Source organism: Poecilia reticulata, chromosome 4, assembly GCF_904066995.2.
Source record: "Poecilia reticulata chromosome 4, P_reticulata-male-v2, whole genome shotgun sequence".
NCBI lineage: Eukaryota > Metazoa > Chordata > Actinopteri > Cyprinodontiformes > Poeciliidae > Poecilia > Poecilia reticulata.
In genome coordinates, this window is record NC_088833.1 from 27607849 (window position 1) to 27632340 (window position 24492).

At 39.8% G+C, this 24492-nt stretch overlaps 1 protein-coding gene across 3 annotated transcripts in view; it reads left to right on the plus strand.

The window, feature by feature from the left end:
• The window catches only part of tmem131 (transmembrane protein 131), a 41739-nt gene that overhangs the window by 13433 nt on the left and 3814 nt on the right, over positions 1-24492 (plus strand). Inside the window, exons 6-36 of one of the 3 annotated variants that reach the window (XM_017304445.2) lie at positions 1905-2021; positions 2093-2215; positions 3155-3235; positions 3318-3468; positions 3555-3611; positions 4212-4273; positions 4365-4473; positions 4927-5035; positions 5130-5283; positions 5358-5528; positions 7326-7436; positions 7801-7935; positions 11264-11368; positions 11466-11552; positions 12806-12958; positions 13066-13141; positions 13547-13661; positions 14450-14588; positions 14682-14791; positions 14874-14946; positions 15053-15204; positions 15294-15436; positions 17550-17736; positions 19265-19450; positions 19524-19679; positions 21155-21570; positions 21652-21836; positions 22220-22350; positions 22435-22547; positions 22626-22778; positions 22872-23019. In XM_017304445.2, the coding sequence (XP_017159934.2) occupies positions 1905-2021; positions 2093-2215; positions 3155-3235; positions 3318-3468; positions 3555-3611; positions 4212-4273; positions 4365-4473; positions 4927-5035; positions 5130-5283; positions 5358-5528; positions 7326-7436; positions 7801-7935; positions 11264-11368; positions 11466-11552; positions 12806-12958; positions 13066-13141; positions 13547-13661; positions 14450-14588; positions 14682-14791; positions 14874-14946; positions 15053-15204; positions 15294-15436; positions 17550-17736; positions 19265-19450; positions 19524-19679; positions 21155-21570; positions 21652-21836; positions 22220-22350; positions 22435-22547; positions 22626-22778; positions 22872-23019 (4208 nt within the window). Of the gene's footprint in view, positions 1-1904; positions 2022-2092; positions 2216-3154; positions 3236-3317; positions 3469-3554; positions 3612-4211; positions 4274-4364; positions 4474-4926; positions 5036-5129; positions 5284-5357; positions 5529-7325; positions 7437-7800; positions 7936-11263; positions 11369-11465; positions 11553-12805; positions 12959-13065; positions 13142-13546; positions 13662-14449; positions 14589-14681; positions 14792-14873; positions 14947-15052; positions 15205-15293; positions 15437-17549; positions 17737-19264; positions 19451-19523; positions 19680-21154; positions 21571-21651; positions 21837-22219; positions 22351-22434; positions 22548-22625; positions 22779-22868; positions 23020-24492 lie in introns of all 3 variants that reach the window. The other 2 variants (XM_017304444.2, XM_008407646.3) reach the window with 2 other exon arrangements.

Consider the following 24492-nt stretch of genomic DNA (forward strand, 5'->3'; position numbering starts at 1 on the left):
CTAAAATACTCTTTGGCTCTAGCAGTCTGTGGTGGCTCAGAAACGCTCGCATGCTGGTCGTTTCCTTCCTGCTGCTGGTTTTTTTTTGCTGTTTTTGGGGGGGTTTTTTGGGGGGGGTTGGCAGAAGTTGTTAAGACACAAGTTGATAACGGCACAGATTAGGAGCACATGCGGATTTTTATTGTACGATGATCAAAAACGGTTTATTTCATGGTTTATTTTTTATCCAGATGAGAGCTTGTGACCTCCAATCCAATCAGATTACACACATTACCACATTGTCTAACAGTGGAGAAGTGAGAAAATTCTCATAAATTAAAAGTTTGTCAAAGCAGATACTAAACATCGTACATTATTTACATCATTTCGTCAAACAAAGTGAGTTAAAACAGTTCTTGAATGAAGTATTTTCTTCTTCCTTGGTCACAAAGTAGAGGTTGTGTTAAACAGCACAGTTCAGGTTTTACAGTGCTGACTTAAGCGTTTCAGGTGAAAGTTGTGAATGTCTAGTTGTCCAGATCAGGGCTCCGCAACCTTAACGAGCCAAAGAAACATTTCTGCCCCGAGTCCAGCTGAATAAAACTCGTTTAGAGCCACAAACGTCAAAGGAAGTTTTGAAGAAGAGAACGAGAAAACTTTCGTCTTTGATAAACATTTCCCCCAGGAAACCACATTTTTGTTTCTATTTTTAGACTTTAAAACAAATTCTAACTTGAAAAGCTTTGCAGAAAAGAGAGGGTGGATACATTTTCGTCGAAGTTGTTGATATAACTGTGTTTTTCTATAAAAATTGTTTTAAAAAAAGCTTAGTTTTCAACTGAATGACAGAAATCTAAAGAATATACCTGGGACTTTTAGTTTTGTTCTATTATAGAGGTTCAATGCTATTATTCCATAAAAAAAAAATACTAGAACATGCATCTGTAGAAACATTAGTAGGTTATTTATCATTTTTAGTTAAAAATGCAGACCAGGGGCTTCAGACCTCCTGCTATAAATGTTAGTTTGTGAATCATAGAATTATAATTGCAGCTTTATAATCTTTTACTACAGTGTTTAGTATAACTAATGACCATTAAATAGTTTTTTTAATTATTAAAATAATAGCAGGTATGCTGTCGTCATTGCGCTAGTCTGGTTTTATATTTGCATATCGTCACTCTCACATCTGTGCGGCTTGGATCACATGATCTGGCTGCGTGTGTCGCATCAGACTGCAAATAATCATCTGTGGATCTGATGTGCCCGATTTGCTTATTCTCTAAAACGAACAGAGTTTTAGAGAATAAGCATTTTGTTACCATTCAGCTGCTTTTTTTTGGTAATGTTAGTTACTAGGAGCATTTTTTGTTTTTGAGAAATTCCTACACTTTCAAATAATCTGCACTGTTGATAAAATATACATATTAAATTAGGCTAATTTTGAAAATTTTTTCATGTTTTTTTATTTTTTATATTTGCAAGATGCAAAATTGAGGAAAAAAGGTATCTCTCCCACCCCCCCCCTCCAAAAAAAAAACAAAAACAAAAACAAAAAAGCCACACTGCTGTCTGCACACTCCAGAACCAGAGATGTCTCCTTTAAGATGGATTCGGTGCACCGTATCTTAACATCAAACCTAAGCATGATGTCGTTGTGAGAGCAGACTTTGTAAATGGCTCATTTTACTATAAATGCATCTTTTCTGGGAAATCTGCAACAGAAACCCACAATCACCAGCTGAAACCACGGCCACCACCAGCACGCTAAAGTTAGCATGGAGCTGTAAAGCTTTTACAGCGCCGACCGTTTTCATAGTGAATATTGTGTTTCCTGAGGTTATGATTTTGTGTGTTATTATTTCAACTGATGATGATTTTTTTTCCTGTTTTACGTATATCCTCCCGTTCTTTTTTTCCTGCAGATAATTCCACCAGGAGGGAACACATCTTTTGATGTCGTGTTTCTTGGTCGAGTTGTTGGAAATGTAGAAAACACTTTATTTATTAATACGTCACATCATGGAGTGTTTACATACCAGGTACAAACAGAACAGCCTCTCGCTAAGGTTAGTTTTTACTACGCCACTAATCCTGCCTCTGTCTCCTTCAGGTTTTCGGGGTCGGCGTCCCGAACCCCTACAGGCTGCGGCCCTTCATCGGGGCCCGGGTCCCTGTGAACAGCAGCTTCTCCCCTCTAATAAACATTCACAACCCGTACAGTGAACCGCTGCAGGTAATTTAAAGAGACTCATTCAAACGCTTTGAGCTTTTTCACATTGTGTCACTTTACACCCATAAACCTCAATGTGATCATTTGACCTATAAACCAAAGTTATTTTGATCTCTTACATAAAATAACTCAAGCGATTTAATGTTTAAGTCGTTTTATATTCGTACTCAAATCAATCTAATCATGGACCAAAGGTGCCCAAGTCCAGTCAACCAAATGATTACTCGTTATCAGGCCTCTGCAGAGCTAAAAGTTGCTGAGTCATTTGATTGAGCCGAGTTGGAGAAGGGCGGCACCCAAATGATGGACTGGACTTGGGCAGCCCTGATATAGTGCAGTGGTGCCCAAAGTCGGTCCTCGAGGGCCGGCATCCTGTATGTTTCAGTTCTCTCCCTGGTTTAACCCACCTGGATCAAATGATGGCTCATTAGAGGCCTAAGAAGAACATTGACATTTCGATTGGTCCTTTTAAAATAAAATAAAATAAAAACACAGCTGAATTTCCCTGTTGTGGACTATTAATGCTAGGAGAATTACGGTGCGGCATGTTTTTTTAACGACTTATCACGCGGTCAAACTTATTCAAGTTTCATTTTAATTGCGTTTCTTATTTAATGGAAACACTGAAATGACGAATTTTTATATATATTTTTTTCTACATTAGCGGAATGTCGACAAAGTTTTGCGTACATTTGTAATGGAAACACAGCCATTGCATTTTCATTTGTAAAGAGTAATAAAAATCATCTGCACTTTTTCTCTAACGCCACAAATACACACAATGTGCTTTTCTTTGGGTAAAAATTCCAATAAAATAACTTAAGGTTTTGTGCTTGTGGCGTGACAAAATGTGAAAAGTTTTAAAGGTCCAAATTCTTCCTCACATAGTGAATCTGCACCCACTTTCTGGATCAGTTTGTGACGTTGCTGTGCTTTGTTCAGGTGGTGGAGATGTACTCCAGCGGAGGAGATCTGCATTTAGAGCTTCCCACTGGCCAACAAGGAGGCACCGGAAAGCTTTGGGTGAGTCCCTCTTCTGGATGCAACTTTTAATTTTTTTTATCAACTTTTTATCTCATCGGCGCCAACCTCCTCCGCCTTCCAGGAGATTCCTCCTTTCGAGACGAAGGGGGTGATGAGAGCCAGCTTCTCTTCGAGAGACGCGGACAACCACACGGCTTTTATCAGGATCAAAACCAACGCTCCAAATGAGGACCAGTTCATCATCCTCCCGGTCGAGGTGGAGGTCACGTCAGGTCCGCTTCTAAATCTTTTTAATCCAGAAGTCATTCATCCCCCTCTTGCATCACCGTAACTCTTTCATTTTAATCACTATTCGCAGCTCCTGGTATTTACTCCTCCACAGAAATGCTTGACTTTGGTACGCTTCGATCACAAGGTACGTAGAGTTACAGGAAAACGCTTTTTGCAATTTTCGTAAGGAGGGATGCACCGATCCACATTTTTCACTTCTGATACCGATATCTGAGGTTAACATCGGCCGACAGTGATTCGATACAGAAAAACACCTGAGCTGACTCAAAAGGTTTCATCTTTTTTTAAACCGCAGACATAAATGTAGTAAATTATTCATTTATTTAATAACTGCACCAGTCAGCACATTTAAATACACCAACTGCTTCACAAGCTTGGTCAAACACGTAAAAACAAATTTAATTTGTTCAGTCAGTGCAATTAGGAGTAGAACAGCCAGCGTAACATAAATACCAACATGCAAAAAATAAATGGCAACAAACCTTTCAAATGGTTCTAAATATGATGTAAATTAAATAATAAAGCATGACGTCGCTCAGAGCACAAAGCATTGAATAGATTTGCCCTGATGGATCAGGCACATCGTCACCGATACTCAATCTAGAACTTTTTTCAATATCAGTCCCAATGCCGATATTAATATCAGGATTGGTGCATCTCTAGTTGTAACACAATCCCCATCTGATTGTCTGCTTTCTTTTCCAAACCGTCTCTCGTTTTATAGATCGTCCAAAACTCCTGAACCTCCATCTTTTAAATTCAGGAACAAAAGACGTTCCAATCACAGTGGGTATTCCCGTCGCTCCCATAAAATCCCTCTCCTTGAAGACTTGCAGTAAGTGACAGGTTTTTTGTTGTTGTTTCTTCTCCTCCTCAGAGTGTTCGCACAACACCATCAAACGAAGCCGTCACCGTAGATTTTAAAGCGGTGACGCTCAAAGCCGGAGAGAGCAGATATACTAAAGTTGCAACCATTAGTTTTGATGGTGAGTGGGTGTTTTTGTTTGCTTTCAAAGGCGGAAATGAGCTCGTTTTTGAAAGGCTACTGGGGCGAAGGGAAATGAAATTGCACGCATGACCGATTGTGTGAGGGCTCATGATTTCTCTCATCGTCTGCTTGCACCAGTTTCACTGACCACTTCAGGAAGTAGAGCATGATGTCAGTTTCCTGAAAAGTGATCAAAATGCATCTGGGTGTGGTTCCTTGTGTATAAAATGTTTTTTTTTTCCATATCCACTTCAAAAAATGCAATATTTATGAAGGCACCGTTTTGAAAATGGTATTTTCAGAGAGTTTTTGGTCCTTTTGGACAATTTTATTCAAACTCTGGCTGAGTTAGATTTTTAAAAGAATTTTATTTGCTGTTACACAACTTCCCCTTCTGGGTATCTTCTCACAGCAGGCTTATCCACTCTGTTTATCTTTGTTTTTATTGCAGCCTCAAAAGCAAGAAGACCATATCAGTTTTCTGGTAAAATAACAGTTAAAGCAAAAGAAAAGACTTATTCCAAGCTTGAAATCCCATACCAGGCAGACGTTCTAGAAGGGTGAGTTATTTCTTTAAGAAACATAGTGAACTTTTATTTTTATTTTTTTTAGTAGAGCTTATTTCCCTTTTTTTCCTGTTTGTTTTTCCCATAGCTACCTGGGTTTTGACCACACGGCCACGTTGTTCCACATCAGAGACAGCCCTGTCGAGCCAGTGGACAGAGCTATTTTCCTCACGAACGCCTTCAGCTTCGCGATCCGGATACACAATGTGTCTCTGCCCGACGAGGCCAAAATCATGTTTAAAGTGAGTGCAGGCCGAGCTGCAGTTTGCCGGGAGCCGAGGAACAAACTGTCACAAGTTTCTCTTCTCTGTCGCAGGTGCAGAACTTCAGCACACCCATCCTCATCCCACCCCACGAGTCCCGCTACATCTTCTCCCTGCTGTTCCGGGCAGTCCGACCATCCATTCACATAGACAGCAACATCTTGCTGATCACAAATGCGTCCAAGTTTCACCTGCCTGTCCGGGCTTACACAGGCTTCTTAGAGGTAAGAAGACGATGTAGAAGCAGAAAGTAACAGAGTTTCTACATTTATTAAATGAAGTAACCCAAACCCGGTGCATCTAAGCAGAGTTGAATAAACATTGATGCGTTTGTGGTGAAATCGGAGAAACGCCGAGCCTACATATAGTGCATACAGTATCTTCCTAAAAGTATTCATGTCTCTTAAGCTTTACGTTTTGTCACGTTATAATCAAACACTCTTTTGTTAAGATTTGCGTGACAGACCAGCACATGCTAAGTGTATAAGTGTGAAGTGGAAGGAAAAGTTTACGTTGTTTTTTAAATATTTTACAGCTGGAGTTCAGCTGGTCAGAGTCCATGGGTAGGCGGATATGGGTTTGGGTTTAATCTGGAAGAAAAACATGCTGGAGGCTGCAAAAGAGCCGATACTGGAGATGAAGTCAAGTTTATTTGTGTAGCACATTTCAGCAGCAAGGCAGTTCAACGTGCTTTACACCATAAAAACATCGTATAGCTAATCTAATTGTGACACAACCAAATAAACATTACTTTTTGTCAAATGTCATCATCAAGCAAATACCAGATATATTAATCAATGTTCCAGTTACTACTAATCAAAGGCAATTCTAAACAGACGAGGTTTTTTTTAGGAACTCAGGTTGTTTTACAGGAAGTTTATTCCAGAAACAATGTATGTTAAGCAAGTCTAAAAAAACGAGACCTTGCGGTTCGCTCAAATGATCATCTAAATATGAAAGCAGTAAAATAGTAATTAAAATTTGTTGGGTTTGCTTCTGGTTTGGGCCTTTAAAGTTATAGTTTGGTTGTATCGGATTTGGACGCAATATCTGCATTTCTATTATAAATGTCAGCAAAACTATATTGATATTCTGCTAATGTCAAAAAAGCACAATTTTGCTCTTGCTGTGTTTCTGTTAAATGAGAAATAAAAATGAAATTACAGGTGAGAAAGTTTGTTTGCGTGATGAGTCATTAAAACCTGCTGCACCATCATCATCCTACCACTTCCTGTCGTTTTCATCTTGGTTTGTGTCGGTGTTACTGTCCGGTTCTTGATCATGTGATGCAGAAAAAATGTTTCCATCGCAGTTTTGCAGAATAAAACAAAACTTTTCAGCAAAAGAAAACCCCCCAAAAACTTGAGTTTTTCCAAAATTGCTATGCTTCCATTGGGCAAATTTATTTTTGAAACGTCAAATTGCACAGTTATACACACAATGTATAGACATTGTGTGTCTATACACACAATGTCTATACATAGTGTGTATAGACACACAATGTCTATACACACAATGTATAGACATTGTGTGTATAGATACAATGTCTATACATTGTGTGTATAGACATACACAATTTGACGTTTCAAAAATTATGTTTAGGCCCGCTCTACTGCAAAGCGGTATGAATACTTTTGCAAATCACTGTAATGAAATATAACAAATTGCTAAGACTCGGTCCAAACATTATTGATCCTGTAAATGGGTAATTGGTTATGAGTTTCCCGTGGTTTTGTGTTCTTGTTTCCTCTCTTCCACCATGAGCCACATTCATCCTTTTTAAATAGTAAATTTTTCACAACTAACACTTAAGATTTTACTTCTGTTTATAATTAAAGGCTTAAAAAGTACATATATTTTTATTATATTGTTTTGATCTCCGCTGTTTGTACTACATAAGGATTTTACCAGCGAACATATAATACTCCTCACAGTGTGACACTTTTATACAATATTTTAAACTGTTGTGAAGTAAATGTGAAATTGTGAATTTTAATTTCTTTTTCCTTTTTCTTCAACAGCCCCTCATCCTGCCCCCCAGCATGAAGGAGAACGCCCTGGACTTTGGCGTCCGCAGCGCCACCGACACCAGCAGCATTATATTCGTGGTCGTCAACAGCAACCCCATCGAGGTGAGCAGTCACGTGACCTGCTGACGTAACGATTGCGACATTTTGCAGGTGTTTTTCCAACCAGGTATCCCCCTCCCTCCTTGGGCACGCGCTTTGGTTTTTGTGCTGAAGTTCGCTGTCCAACGTCCTGTTGTGTAAGACGTGTCTACATGAGCCTTTTAGGTATTCCTGCTTGTGCTTTTCTATACTCTGAGCCCAGTGCAGTCCATGTCGCAACACAAGCGTTTGTGCCAACATCCTCACTTCTGCAGTACTCAGTGATAAGTTGCAAAGAACATGGAGTACAGTCACGCATTGTTCTGCGAAACAAATGACTGGGTCCCTCGTCCAAAATCAGACGGTTCTGTGAATTCTTGTTCCGCAGCTGGAGATAAAGTCCTGGCTGGTCACAGGAGACAGCCTCTTCATGGAGCTGCTGAAGACCGAGAAGGGGAACACGACAGCAGCCCTGAGTCGCCTGCAGGAGCTGCAAAACACCTCAGCCTCTCATCACAAAACGGTGAGCTCCCCCACCCACCTCAAAAGTTGCCCCAACGATACATCTATAAGCTTCTGGAAGCTTTTTGTGCCTTCACAGTGTTTTCTTTGGAATCAGTTTGGTTTGACCTCTTCTGTTTGCTTTTTGAGATAAGGCGTTATTGATCCGTCGGAGACTAAAAACAATACAAGCCAATGCAAATTATAGGACCTTGCAACAGCAGTTTGACATTGCGACGCATTGCAACCACAAGTGTGAGTGTGTGATGGAGCAACACTAAGCAGTGCAGGAATTGGGAAGTCGAAGGAGGATGTCACGTGGTTTAGAAATCTGTTTGCAAAAAAAAAAAAAATCTGAAAAGTGTGGTGTGTGCTTGTGTGCTTCAGCAGTAAACAGCAGTGTTTAAGGCTTGTCACATTTTTACAACTGGATTTACGCCTTAATTTTGACTAGGCCATTCTAACACATGGTTATGTTGTGACACAAATCACTCAGTTGTAGCACTGATTGTATGTCAGGGTGTTATATTGGGGCCATTTTAGATGGGGGAAAAAGAAGCAGGTTCCTGTCAAAAAACTTTTTGAGATTAATCTCAGAAATTTTCTAGGAAAAACTCACATTTCCAACCTCCAAAAGTCAAACATATGCAAAAAAAAATTTTTTTTGGGAAAATTTTAGATTAATCTCAGAAATCTTAAACAGAAAACTTAGAAATGTCTGATTTTTGAAAAGTTGAAAATTTGCTAGAAAAAACTCAGAAATGTTGAAATAAATCTCAGACATTTTCTAAAAAAAAACAAAAAAAAAACATTGAAGCTTCAAAAAACATTTTCAAAACAGTTTCAAAAGTCAAACACTTTCCACTTTTGAAACAGAAAATTCCCAATAGTTGAAAGTTTTCCACTTTTGAAAATTTCCAGAATTTTTCTAGAAAATCTTTTAACTATTTGTTGGAAATTTACTCCTTTTTTTTCTAACTCCAATGGCCCTAACACGCTGTTTCAGTCATGTTTGCATTTTATTTTTAACATGTTTGACCTCATGTTTGAAGTTTTAAGTCTATTCAGGATTCAAGATACAATTTCTGTATCAGCCGATATTAAACCTCAGAGATGTGTATTGGTATGGAATGTGAACAAAGTGGATCGGTGCGTCCCCACTCTATGCGCTAACTCCTACCCCCATCCACTCCTTCTGAAGCTCCCCCAAAATTATTTAAAGGATTTTTTCTTTACAATCCTCTCCAGGGCCCTCCAGGTTAATCTTTTCCTGCCATCCTTTTACCTTCCACTCAGCTTTCCAATTTTTGGAACCTTTTCATAATGCTCCAATTTTTGGAGACACAAAATTAAGGGGTTTTTATTATCTGTGAGCCACAATCATCAAATTTACAAGATATGCAGAGGAAAAAATAAACTTGTTCTAATTTTTTGAGTTGTACTTTTCATGATTGCAATGAGAGTATCGCAGAGTATAAAAACGGCATGAAAACAGTGTAAACAAAACAAAACAAGTAAACGAGCTGAAACACACAAATACACATTTGCTGACGTGTTGCAGAGCTGCAGTGGTGAGGCTGTTGTGACTGAGAGACAGCACTTTGTTAGCTGATAGCGGTGTTGGTCTGCTTCCTTTTGAGATGAACAGCGCGTGGCTACAGAAGTTCACTTCCACTGAAACTGCTTACTGTAAGCTCTGCAGTTTCTGTGATGCAAGAATTTGACACAACTCAAAGCGCTGCTTTACTGGAATAGATTTAGTTTTTTTCCTCTTAATGATTTGAATGTAACATTATTTAAGCCGGCGGTTTCTACAGCTCTGTTTACAACAGCAGCTTCTGTTCTTGTATTCAGATGCCAGTGAGGGAGAGGATTGAAAATGAATGTGAAATGAAAAGATGTCAAAATATTTCACCTCTAATGACTCTTGGTAAAAGTCCAGACGTATTTACTACTTTAGTTCCTTTATTTTATTTTATTTTTTGATGCAACAAATTATAAGAAAAGCCTGAAGTTACATTTATTTTTAATCTACTGCATCAGTAAAACTACAGATAAGCTTTTAGCTGAGAAATAGTTTAGCCTTCCCAGTAACTGTGGTGTTACTGGGATGTGGTCCAGTAGGGATTTTTAACCAAAAGGTACAACTTGTTCCTGTGGAAGATGAGAAAATAAATGCTTTCAGACCAATAAATTCAATTAAAAAAACAAAAAAGTAACATGTTTTCTAAAAGTAGCCATGGTTGCATTCTAGCGGAAAACTACTTCTGAGAAATGCTTCAGTGTTATTAGTCTACAGTATTACGATGCACTAATGGAGGGTGCTGATATCTTTTCACTTTACATACACGTTTATGTGTGAACCATGCATCATTTCTGTCCATTTCACAATTTTGCATAACTTTTTTGCTGATTTAGCGCGTCAAATTTCAATAAAATATAATGGAGATTGTGGTTTACGGTGACAAAACGATCAGAGGTGCCAATACTTTTGCAAGGCACTGTTGCTAATCCAATTAAAAACAATGAAAGTTTCTCTGTTGTTGTGACTCGTAAAAAAGGATTAAGATCACCAAACTTTACTGTCTTTACTAGTTGTCAGAACGCTGGTTTGTAATCTATTAATAAAGTTTGACTGACCTATCTACCTACCGACCTGATAATCAGGTCGTCTGCAGGTCATTTAGCACCACAATCTCCTCAATATGCTGTGAGCGAACGGAGAAGGGTGACCATTGTCCGGCCACGCCCCGACCCAGTCGCGGAAGGCGCTCCTCGCTGACCGGAGTCGGACTGTTTTGTTGACATTCTCTATGTCAACAAAGTGGCTTTAGACATTCATCTGGGGTGTTTCGACTGGGGTTACCAAGGGACCAGCCCCTATACATTTAAAGCCGGGGAGGGGTCGGGGGAAGAGAGACAGAGACTGTGGCGGCAGCGTGTCGATTGGTCTGTGTTACCCAGAAAGCAGTTGGGCACAATATCGCTACATTGACTGGGGCAGCCTACTATATAAAGTACTCGGGGACCACTTCTTTATTATTATACATCCACATTTGTAGAGTACGGAACAAATCGCGTCCTGGGACGGGTGGCAACCCAAACTGTAGCGTCTATTCTATGTGCCTTATAATGCGGTGTGCCTTATATATGAAGAAAGTTTTAAAATAGGCCATTCATTGAAGGTGCGCCTTATAATCCGGTGTGGCTTATAGTGCGGAAAATACGATATATATTTTCTTAAATAACAATTTTTGTTTCGTCACAAAAAGGAAACATTACACTGTAAAACGTTATATTCCTACCTCACTTTCCCAGAAAGAAATGGCCATCTCTTCTTGTGTCTTCAGGTGATTCTAGCATCTGGCTATTATGCAGCTTTCAGAGTGACGTTAGTCGCCAAAGCGCTGGAGGGCGTTTACGACGGAGCCATTCACATCACAACAGATTATGAGGTTGGTTTGTGTTTTTTATTTTAGCTTTTTAGCGAGAAAATGGCAGCTCGAGTCATCTCTGATGTTCACTTTCTTCTTCTTTTTTTTATGGTTTCAGATATTGACCATCCCAGTCAAAGCTCTGATTGCAGTGGGGACATTAAACAGCTCACCCAGGCACATCGTGTTGCAACCTTCGTTTCCAGTGAGTAACAGTCAGGATTTCACACAAGTTTGACTCTGGGGACACACAAGACGTGTACGGCTGAAACGATTAGTCGGATTATTCGTGATTAATTGAAATATTGTCAACTAATTTAGTAGCTGATTAATCTGTAATTGGCGTCCAGGCTACAGAAAAAGGCCTTTTGTGATGTGATTTTCAGTCATGTTGTGCTCGAACATATTCACAAAAATTGTGGATTCCTTTTCAAAAAAAATCGAACATCCTGTTTGATTTTAGGAAACGGTCTGCGATGATTAATCGGATGAATTGTGATGAAATTGATTTTGAAATGACCGACAAATCAACAAATGAACTAAAATATTCAAACTCCAAACAAGAGCAACATTCTCGGAGCAGCAAGTAAACTAAAACCGCACAAAAAAAAAATACATGCAATTTGCCATTAAGATTAAAATAAACCCTTCTTTGTCTGTAAATACAATCACGTTTTGCTATGAATTAGTCTAAAAAATAAAATCAGCTCAGTTCTACACTGTATTGATGAGTCGAGGAGAAAGAACTGAGATTTTCACATGTTGTAATTGTTTTTTAGCTGCCGTTTTATCATTTGCTACTACTAATTAAACATTCACTTAAGGAGTACTGTTATCGCATTTTAAGCAATTAAATGTTTTTTCTTTTATAATAAAGGACTGGAGGACTGCATAGTGGCGCAGTTGGTAGAGCTGTTGCCTTGCAGCAAGAAGGTTCTGGGTTTGATTCCCGGCCCGGGTCTTTCTGCATGGAGTTTGCATGCGTGGGTTTTCTCCGGGTACTCTGGTTTCCTCCCACAGTCCAAAAATATGACTGTCAGGTTAATTGGTTTCTCTAAAATTGTCCCTAGGTGTGAGTGCATGGTTGTTTGTACTGTTTGTCTCTGTGTTGCCCTGCGACAGACTGGCGACCTGTCCAGGCTTTGCCCGGAATGTCAACTGGAGATGGGCACCAGCAACCCTCCTGACCCCAGTAGGGACAAGGGTGCAAAGAAAATGAATGGATGGATGAAGAAAGGACTGAATTGTTTACTTGCATATTTTTAATGCACTTCTACTATTGTGTAGAAAACACTTAAATTGTTAAATGAAAAATCTGCAGAATGTGACAATTTTAAATCCGATGTATTAATTGTCAGAAGAATCGATCAAATAATCAATTACTAAAATAATTTTTTCAGCCCTACGGTGGCTTTTGGCTGTGTGATGCGAGTCCCGTATCTCCCGTTGTTTCCTCAGGGAAAAGTCGTTCACCAAAGCTTCAACATTCAGAGCTCCTTCACACAAAAAGTCCGGCTGCAGCAGATCCAGTCGCTGACGGAGGACATCAGGTTCTATTACAAGCGTCTGCGCAACAACAAAGATGAGCTGGAGCCGAGACGAAAATCCAAGGTAGAAAATCCTCCTCGGGGTTTGAAATTGATTATTTTGTTGTTGTTGCTGTTGTGGACGTAAACTTATTTTTATTTATTTATTTATTTTTTCCCCATGTTTTCCAGGTGGCAAATATTTATTTTGACGCCAGCTTGCAGTGTGGTGATCACTGTTATGTGGGCCTGCCATTTGTGCTTAAATGTAAGTTTGGTGTAGATAGATCAGCTTTCTGTGTCCATGGGGAAGCGGGATCATGTTGGCATCACTCATGCTGCGCAGTGATTTCAAAAAGAAAGTGTCACTTTTTATTTTCCTGCTTGTATTAGCTACTGCTGTTAGTGATTTATAGCAAAGCGCCTGCAGATCTGGCTAAAATGCACTTAACCCGATTTAAGATGATATATTGTTGACGACTGAATGTAAATCAGAGCTCCAGTTTATTACGTCTGTCCTCTCAGACCTTTCCTGAACTCTTAATTTATGTTAGGTTTTACACATTCAATATTTATTTTTATTGAGTTTTCTCTTCCTTTTGCAAATGTTAAAAAATTTTCCAAGTGTAACTGTTTCTCTTCTTTTTTCGTTTCTTTTTTTTTCATCTCGCAGCTGAATCCAAGCCTCATGGTCTGGTGTTGCAAGAAGATATCTGGGATGCCGACGTAGACCTTCATCAGAAACTCCTCAAACGATGGAAGGAGATCAAAGAGCGCTCAGGACACAAGTAAGCATCTTTTCAGTCCCTCTGGGATGTTGCAAAGTTTGTCGGTGATTGTTGTGACTTAAAATCGCTGATTTTGCGGCCCTGGTTTTTTTTTTTTTGGGTTGCAATTAAAGTTGCAAGTTTTTTATTAAACTTCATATCTGCCAAAATATTGTTTTTGAAAAAAATAAGTTGAAATTGCTACTCATATCTTTTAACACAAAAGAGGATTTTAGCATGGTTAATATATAAAATGAAAAAATTTTCAAGTCCCTTCTTCAGGGGATCCGCATATCTTATATTCATTTATCTAAAATTAAGGTCTTGAAATCTCTTAAATTCATAAAAAAAAATTTTTTAATCAGCCTTAAATATGTTAATCACAGGTCTTAAATTTTGTCATCACAGGACTATTTACTGTCATTCTAAGTAGGTTTTTCTCTAGCTGGAAGTTTCTGTCATCTAAAGGTTTGAGACATTAACAGACGTCTTTGCCCACTGGTTCTGTGACTCAGGACTGGTCAAGCTACTGGAAACGAGCTGCTAACGCTCACTTCCAGCTAAATTTATTATGGTGACAGGCCTAACTGAAACAACATGTTTGCACTATTCAGCCATCACGAAATGTTAACCAGACATAACTCCATCCTGAAGGTTCGGTTTTCTGAAATGAAACGATGTGGGGTTAAAGAATAGCCCCAGAAAACTGTGAAGCGTTTCCTGTTTGTGAAAAACGCCGTTTACAAAGTTTGAGTCTTACTATTCTTGCTGAAAAACTCTAATGTTCTCCCTTTTCTTTCCCCCTGGAGAATCGAAGCCATCTTCGAAGTCAACACGGACCTCCAGAAGAACATCGAAGCTAAAGTCACGGCCCATTTGACCTGGCCTTCTCTCGTCAACTCCTCACAGAGAATCATGTTCCCCCTGACCAGCACAAACAGCTCCTCAGTGAGTTAAAGCCCTCCGTTTCATGACACACACGCAGGATTATCTCTTAGCGTATTCGAACCGGAGGAAGCTGATGTTTCTGTTACAATGCAGGACGAGGAGGTGATCCTGCAGAACCCTGCAGACGTCCCCGTTTACGTCCAAGTTCTCCCGCTGGCGCTTCTTCCCAACCCCTCTGTGTTTTCTGGAAAGCTGGCCGACAGGTGACGACTCCTTTCAACTCTAGAGGATCTATTCTCTGGTCATTTCTCCAACTCATTGTCTCATTGTGCTCTAAACGTTCAGGTTGCCACTGGGAAATTTGTCCAGCATCAACATTGATACAAGCACATTCGAGTTCCAGGTTCACAGAAACCAAGTGAGTGCTTCATTATTTATTGGCTTCCCTCCTGCTAATTGTAGCGCTGCTGAGGCAGCATGTGAAAGCTGTTAGCAGCTAACAGCCTCTCTTGTTTGTGTGGCAGACGTCCCTAATAAAGAGCAGTTCAGGGTTTGTTGAAGGCTCAACCAGACCCTTTGTCTACAATCTCATGCTGCTGCCCGGGGAAGTGAAGTCATTCAGCGTGAGGTTCACGCCCGTCAGAAACCACAGCGTCTCCTCCCTTCTTATAGTCAGGTAACCATATCTGCTAAAGTCCAGACAGCTGTGGCCTCACTAAATACAGTGGCATGTTTATCCTCTGGGTGTTTTGGGAATGCGTTCAGGAACAACCTGACGGTGATTGACACGATCGTGCTCCACGGACGCGGCACGACGGAAAGCCTGAAGGTGGCGGGGAAGCCTCCGGGGCAGGGCAGCTCGCTGAGGTTCAAGATGACGGAGGCGCTGCTGAAAGACTGCACAGAAAGTACGTCCACATCTCTGGGAGTGGAACTGAGAGAGAGTTACAAGGAATCCGACACTGTGGAACGATCAACCCTTAACCAGATCAGCCATAAACCGTAGAAATGTTTAATCGAGCAGAAAGGGACGAGTTTTTCACGGTAGAATTATTTATTTCCTTTTCGCTGCAAATGCATCATTTGCTTCAAACGATCAATTGTTCTCTAAATTTATTGCATTTTAAGCAATAAAATTCATTAGTATATTTTAATGTATTTCTACAATTGTATGTGAAATGCTTTAGTGATCGTAAAAAAAAATGTTTTTTTTTATCCAATTGACAGAAAGATAGCAAAATCGATTACAAAAATAATGATTAAAGAAAACAAATATTAGGAGTCAGGCTGCAAAAATATCTGTGGAATATTAGTGATTACAGGCAATATGACAAGGACTTATTTTTTCTAATTTCATGAAAAGTACCCAAAGGAAAGTAGCTTTGAACGAAAATGAGCTCATGCTTTTCATGAATGTTTAAACAAGGAGTTTAAAAACAGAACTGCTCAGTTGTACATCCACAGTGACTTGCAAAAGTATTTAAAGCATTCCCACAGCATGATTCTGCCATCACCTTGTTTTTATACAACATTAGAAATACACTAACGACATCCCCCACCCAGCTTCACAGTGGGAGATGCTGCATTCAGGGTGCTTGGTTACTCATGGGTGAAATCTGACAATATGTGGAAAAGTTCAAGCGGTAGTGTGAGTAGTTTTGCAGTAACTCGATATAAATGTTGTCATAGCGAAATGGCAGGTGAAAAGGAGCGTCAGCAGACATGTGTCTCTTTTTCATGCACGTTTGATCAAATACAAAGAATTGAAAGCAGATAACAATGCGCTAAAGACACAATCTAACACTCACAGGTCATTAATGTCTTATCTGTGGTGATAAGGTAGGGCTGTAACTAAACATTGTTTTAGTAATCTACTATTCTGACGGTTAATCAATTAATCAGGTTAAAAACATTTGGCACTTTCTGCTGATTTTTCATTCAGCCTTTCTTATGCAATATTTGAAATACATTGACAGATGCAATTAAACATTTCAATTCCTTCATTACACGAGAAAATAAACTTTATAGCCTAAAATGCAATGTAGTAACATTCTTTTAGTGAACGTTTGATCACTTGTACTGATGCATCTGCAGCTAAAAATACTTCATCCACATGTCAAAAACTTTTCTGCTTGTCTTAACAAAAAAAACATAGGGGTGATTTGTTTTATTTTTAAATAACCAATAAATAATTGGATAGCACAAGGTGATTAATGGGAGATTTTTTTTATTAACAGAATTTAAACCAGGTAAGGCTGAAACTATTCCACTTGAGTTTTGGGGGAAAATAATTTACAGACAAAGAAGATTTTTCATCCTAAATACAAAACTCATATATGCTTTGGTTTACTTACTGCTCTGAGTGTGTTGTTCTTTCAGCAAATAGCCTTTTTTTGGAGTCTGTATACTATACTAAAAATCAATTACTAAATGAGTTGACGATTATTTTAATAATTTATTGCGATTCATCCCGATATTTGTTTTATATTCCCTATTATAAAGTGGGACCAAATTGATCTAAAACCAATTAAGCCCAAAGTCGGAGACTTTTATATCAACTTTAAATATGTGGTTTGAATTTAAAAGGGCAAGAAAGCTGTTAAAAGCTGCAGCTGTACTGCCAGATCTTTGCCTCGGAGATGCATATATAACCAAACACAGTGACCCTTTAGAGCTTGAGGCGCTTTCATCGTTGTCCAGGTTTTTCCTCCCCTCACATAAAGAGCTGTCTCTCCATGAAGACACGGGTCAGTAGTCTCCGCCGTACGGCTAGTTTGGCAGGTTTAAACAAAGGGAAAGCACCTGACTGGGCCTGCCTCGTTTTTAACCAATCAGAGCAAACTGGGTTGGTCGAAAAACAAACACCAACTTTTGAGTCAGAAAGTGAGGAAGGGCAAACATTTGATGGAAAAACACTGTTTCTTTAGCTCTAAAACCATTAGCCATGGCTCTTTACCAAACAAACGGCTTTTTCTTGTTTTGTTTTGTTTTTATTAACCTTCGATCTGTCCCGTGTTCCAGAAATAAAAGTTAAGGAGCCAAACTTTACTCTCAAGAGAACCTTCAGAGTGGAGAACACTGGACTGCTCCCGATCACCATCAAATCAGCAGAAATCAACGGCCAAGCTTGCGAAGGATATGGATTCAAAGTTCTCAACTGCCAGGAGTTTGCACTCAAGCCGAATGCTTCAAAAGATATCGTCATACTGTGAGTGATCACAACTGTTTGTCTTACTCTTTCACTGGCAAAAATGACAAAATAACCTGCTTGTTTTTTAAGTTAGTATTTTACTTTACATGTCACTCAGCCAGCCAGGTTGTGGTCTGTTTCAGATTGTATTATATTGGTGAGGCTTTATTCAGACTAATGAAATGTAATTGTCTCTTTAACAATCATTTTGACCAATATATGTGGGTAAACAGGTGTAATGAATACAATGGGTGTTTTGTTAAAGGCTCTGCTTCTGGCACGTTTATCATGTCCTGCATGCCTCGTTTCCATTAATTAGTTTCCAAATTAAAGGGCCATATGTACTACACACATAATTTAAAAACTGTTATTGCAAGCTTACTGACTTTACCCGTTAGGACACATGTATCAAACGCAAGGTCCAGGGGTCACATCTGGCCCACAGTATCTTTTTTCATGAACCAATCTAAACTCCAGACATCAAATCAATCAGCCCCACCAGTTTGTCATGATTCCACAATTGTGGAAATTCATGGAAAATCAACAATCCCCTGCATTTTTTCACGCTAATATGCAACTCTGACTTTATTGCAAATTTTCTGCAAAAAATGAAAACACCCCATTTAAGTGACCGCTAACTCCCGCCTGTGGTTGGTGGCATTTCTTACTTTTATTTCACTACTTCCTCTGCATTACGTTTGATTCGGCGATTCACAAAGTCTCATTTAAGCCTGTCGCAGTTAATCAATTAATCACATGCTAAGTTAGAATGAGCTCAATAATTTCCACATCTTTAAAGGGCAGTTTTGTTAACGGAGACTTCATAATCCATCTGGTTAATGTTTGTGTGTGGTTTCTGTTTCCATTTTATTTATTGTTTTTGCTTGTTGTGCTTTATTTTGGATATTTAAAATATCTGTGTTCTGTACAAAATTTAAGTTTATTGATCTTTGAGAAGTTGAACGTACATTATCATACCTTTTTATTAAGATATTATCCGAAAATGCTCTCAAAACAACAATGTTATTGTTCATCGCAATAGTTATTTGGAAAATTTATCATACAGCAAAATTGATGGTGACATATCTAGTGAAATTTTACCTCATAAATAAGGGCAAACTGCATATTTCTTTGCAAATATATCTAAATTAGCCTAACAAAATCAGAGATTTTGATTGTGAGGAAATCACAAAAACAATCCTGGAGGGACAATGTGAAATCATTTTCAATATTTGGTTTTAAGAAATGGCTCTCTATTAAAAACTTAACAGCTCTTTAATCGGTTTTATCAATCCATTCTGGCACAACCGGCCCTTTAAGAACATTCATGATCCTGATGAGGCTCAAAATGAAAATGAGTTTTGACAGCCAACCAAAACGGTGCATCTAAGCAGTTGCATTATACCATTTGTTGATGTTGCCATGGCGACTCCATTTCAATCTGAAAGTGAACAAATGTCGATACTTCTGAACAGCCAGGAGTGAGCGACATACGGCTCAGTGAAAGGATGCAAATGGGTGAGTTTTGGTTCCGTTTCTGCTTCAGGTTTACACCCGACTTCACCTCGTCCCGAGTGATCCGGGAACTGAAACTGGTGACGCAGGGCGGCTCGGAGTTTGTGTTTGTCCTGAACGCCTCGCTGCCCTACCACATGCTGGCCGCCTGCGCCGAAACCCTGCCCCGACCCAGCTGGGAGCTCGAGCTCTATATCATAGTGTCCGTCGTCATGAGGTGGGAGCGACTCCGTCAGATGAGCTTTACTTTGGGCCTTCGCAGACGGCTCATGCGTCTCTTTTCTTTGCAGCTCCATGTTTCTGTTGGTGATAGTCACCGCCTACCTGGAGGCGCAGAGCATCTGGGAGCCTTTCAAGAGGCGCGTCTCGGTGGAGTCCAACTCCAGCATGGAGACGGGGCGGCCGTTTAACCTCAGGGAAATTGTCCAAATTCACAGAGATTTAAAGTAAGTGACAGGAGAAGAAAAAAAAAACCCATCTTCGATTCACTATTTTATATTCTATCAATAAATGAAAGAATCTCACAGATCTAAATCGTGCTCTTGCAATAGCCAATCTCAGCTGCAGGATTTCATGCATCCAAGCGAGAGTTGTGCCTTTGAAGAGAATATCTCCAGTCCAGACTGGGTGATTTAGATGCATATTTCTGTGGGTCAGGCGGTGCAGTTTGGCTCCCAAAGAGAAACGGGTGTGTCCCCATGTCTACAAAGAACACTGATTATAGGCTCATTACTGTCCACACCCTCTCAGATGTGGACAATGATGTCCTACAACACTCAGATATCCTGACCTGTTACTGCTACAGGCATTAAATTCACTTCTCTTCACTTTGAGTCCACAAAATGTACAATATGTTAAATGCAGTAAAAAAATTGTACAACGGTGTGTTATGGCCAGTGTAGATAGAGGAGAAAAAAAGGGAGTGAATTTCTGCCAAAAAGCTCAGAAATTTCTTAGAAACAACCAATAAAATTTCTGAGTTTGAAAATCGACAATTTGCTAGAAAAAACTCTGAATTTTGAGATTAGTCTCAGAACGTGTATAGAACGTTTAGGACATTCCTGAGTTTCACAAGTCGAAAATTTTAGATAATTTCTCAAACTTTGTTTTGTCCAGCAAATTTTTGACTTTTGAAACCCAGAAGTTTCATTCTTTATTCTAGAAAATTTCTGAGATCTCAAAATTTCTGTTTTGTGATGGAAATTTGCCATTTCTTTTATTCATCCATTTATTTTTAAAATTTTATATCTACAATGACCTAATATTCTGTCATTTAGACTTTAAACAATGTGATAAGTTCAATCACAGTTTGTGTTTTAAGGCCTCTTGAGCGTAGGGAAAACCTCCTGTGGACTCTGGGTTGTGGTTTAGGTGCCTAACCACTGTGACCATATCTGGTTCTGGTGCCTACCGGCAGCCATTGAGCTGATTTGTATATATTATCACAATGTAAAGCTTTGCTCGGTCAAATTAAGCTTCTTATCTGTATTAATTTGCATTCTGGTCGGTGTGTCATGCAGAAGAAGCTTGTTTCAACTTCGGACCGTTTTCATGTTCAGTTTTTAAAATGTAACCTAATAATTTGGAAGCAATTCTTACTTTAAAACTTTTACATAGCTTTGCAGAAGTATTTGCACCCTTAAAACTAAGGGATGTTATTTTTCAATAACCAATTAATAACTGGACTTTGACAGAATTTGAACCAGGTGAAGCTTAAACTTGTGGACTTTTGGGTAGAACAGATTTACAAACAAAGAAGGAGTTGGAGAAGGAGAATGCTTTGTTTTGACTTGATTACCTCTTTGAGAGTGTTGTTTTAGAGTCTTTACTCCTTTACTAAGTTATTGATGATTACGATTAATCGTGATTAATGGTTTCAGCTCCACAACTAATCTGATTTCTCTGTTCCCGTCTGGTTTAGTGACTACAGCGACTCGTCCCAGAACTCCAGGGGGTTTTACCCATCCAGCAACGGCTCAGCGAGGGTCGGAGGTCGACAGAGCAGCGGCCGGAACTTACTGGACCCCGACAGCCAAGACAAGAGGCCCAGGATGCCCTTCAGCCGCCCGTCTGTGCCAGCGGCTCCATCTCAGCTACCCAAAGCAAGCTCAGCCTCCGGCCAGGACGCCCCGCCGGCCCCCTGCCAGCTGGTCAACCGGAAGGCTCGCAACGTCAAACAGCTGGACCTCCAGGGTCAAAGCTCGCCCGGGGCGTCGTTGCAGGAGGACCCAGAATACTCCAGCCTCTTAGGAGCCATGGACAACGACCTCGATCGCCCAGAGTCGCTGGCCGCCGAGGCCCTACAGGACCAGAGCTCTCGATCCGTTCAAAGCAAAGGTACCGTCTTCTAGATGCGGTTCGATGCCAGCCGGCGCGGCTCCACTGGCATTTAACAAACCGTGGTTGTTTTGTCTCCAGTGTTAGAATCCAAAGGGAAGCAGCGTTCAAAAACAAAAGCGCCGAGAAAGAAGGAAGAAAAGGAGAAAAAGCCCAGATTAAAGACTCAGGGAGACGAGCTGAAAGACAACCTGGCAGACAACGACGACAGCTCCTCCACCACCACAGAGACCTCAAACCCAGACGTGGAGACAAACCTCAAAGAGGTTCGTCGGAAAAACACACTCTTACCAAGGCCTTTTTTTTGTTTTTTTTTGTTTTGTTTCTTCTGTAAATATCTTAGTAGACAGAAAACTTACAGGTAACTTTTCCGCAAGATATATGAGCTTGTTTTAAGTAAATAATCCTTTAATATTGATTTTAAAAAGAACTGGTTTCACTGGCAGATTATTTCAAATATAACAAGACATTTTTGCATGTTTTCCAGTGAAATATGCCAGTGAAATTAGCACTACTTACACTGGAAAAAAGACAAAAATAAAATATTTGAACTAGAAATTAGTGGATAATATTTTGGAGTGCTACAATACAGTATCAATCTCAGTGTGAATATTTTCATAAAGCCACTTAAATGCATAATTTCTGACAGGAACCAGTAAAAAAGAAAGGAAGGACTTCAACTTCTGGGAAGACAAAAGAGGAAACTTCAAATTTCTCAAGCAAACCCAAAGAAAGAAAACAAGAAGCTGCAAAGAAAGAGACCCAAACAGAGAAGTCCAGGTTTGATTTTATTTATTTATTTTTTTTTTACTAAAATGAGTTCGCATTCGTTGGTTTATGTTTGACAAATCTTTATTGCTGCAGTTCTCTGGAGCTGCCATACGTAACGCCGCTGGAAAACAAGCAGCGCAGGAACTTCGCGTCCAAAGCTCTTCACCCCCTCATCTCAAAGACGAGACCGGCGCAGAAACAAAGAAGTGCGTTCCGAGCGTTTGGGTTCTGCTCCCGGTTTCCGTTGGGATTATTTTGGTGACCGGTTTTTGTTTCTTCGACAGTAGACGGGAAACCGGATGACGGGCGGCCCCTGCTTTTAGCCAAGCTGTCGTCGAGCTCCTCCGTCCCGGAGCTGGGCCACAGCAGCAGCTCAGAGGGAGAGAAGGACTACGCTCCTCCAGAGTGGGACATCCCTCTTCCTATCAACAGCATGCGTGAGCGCACACTGGAAACTGTCCTGATTGTTTCTGGTGTCGGTTCAAACTCTAAATCACTCACCACTTTTCTTTTTTCCCCACGTTCAGCAGCAGACAGCCTCCAGCAGATCTCCCTGCAGACATTAAACGCAGATCCTTTCCTGAAGCGGTCGGCCACCGCGGGGACCTGCTCCCCTCCGCCCACCTCGCCCAGCTTACTGTCCCGAGGCACATACAGCAGCGTGCTGAACAGCACCAGGTCCGTGACCGGCTGCGTTTCTACTACCAATAAGTCTTTGTCCATATTCCGCTAATGTGGGGGAAAAAAACACAATTTCGCAATTACGGCGTTTCCAATAAATAAATAAATGCAATTAAAATCACACATGAATACGCTTGTTCACGAGAATTCAAAAGGCACAACTTTTTCTGAGAAAGCTGCACATTACATGAAAAAAAAATCTTCCTCCTCCTCCCTGTTGCCTTGTTTGTCGTTTCTGCCAGTGTTAACATCCAGTTGTAGATCATGTGACTCTTATGTGAAAAAAGGTATTTCCTTTGCAGTTTTGAAAAATGCATATTTTCCACACAAAAAAACATCTTTACGCAGAATGTTAACAAAAAACGTTTTTTTGTTTTTGTTTTTTTGTGCCATGTTTCCATTAGAAATGTTTATTTCCACAATTTCAATTTGCTCAATTTTATGGTTAATGGAAACACAGCTACTAACATTATCTAAACATCACACAGAAACTGCATTTAATCATACTTTTGAATTAGCTAATCATTATTGATGCGTTCATAAAAGAAACATTGGAGAAAATAGCAAAAACTAACATTTCCCACAATATCAAAGGTTTCATTTTTCATTTACCGTCAATAACTGAAACTTATCAAGATTGCAACAAATCAAAAATCTTATTAGAGATTTTACGATAAATGAAAGTTCCTCGAGTGGCCCAGTCAAAGGCCAGACCTAAATCAACAGTCGAGAATCGGTGGCAAGACATAAAACTTTATGTTCAGGGATGTTCTCCATAAAATCTGACTGAGCTTAAACGGTTTTGTAAAGAAGCAAAAAATGTCACTGTAGATGTAAAAATAAAGTTTGTGTCAAAATGTCTCCAGAAAAACTTTTTAAGTGACCCAAACAAACAGAGCTACGCTGAGAAGAGTCAGAAACGAAGCCCAGCTTTACATGGCACACAAAGCAGCGTTCTGCAGAAAGACAATCCCACACCGAAGCCTCTCTAACCACTTCCTGTATTAGCAGACTTGTATTTCTGTGTTGCCACATCCTGATGCTCCTTTTATATCAGTTTAGCTTCTGAAGAAACCATTTCATCCACTCTGTCCTGTGTGGTTTCCAAGCTCATCATCTCCTCCTCTGCTTCAGCCCCTTTTACTTGTTGCTTTCTCTTCAATAACTGGTAGTGAGAGGGAGAGCTGAGCGTATTGACTCGGTTCGCAGACCGCTAACGGTGGCTGATAACTTTGATCGTTTCCCAGAGTTTTCTCTCTGTGCCTGGCTGTTTTTGTGTTTTCCACATACTGCCTTTTTATTCGACGCCATCTGCAAACACGGTGGTTACTTGGAAAACGTTTGATTCGTTCAGACAATCACATTTTCTGCACAATTAAATGTGAATAAAGTGGGATGAAACATGTCGATGTGCATGAACAAATGAACCACTTCAAAACACTTTAATGGGCAGACAGATATTTTTATATT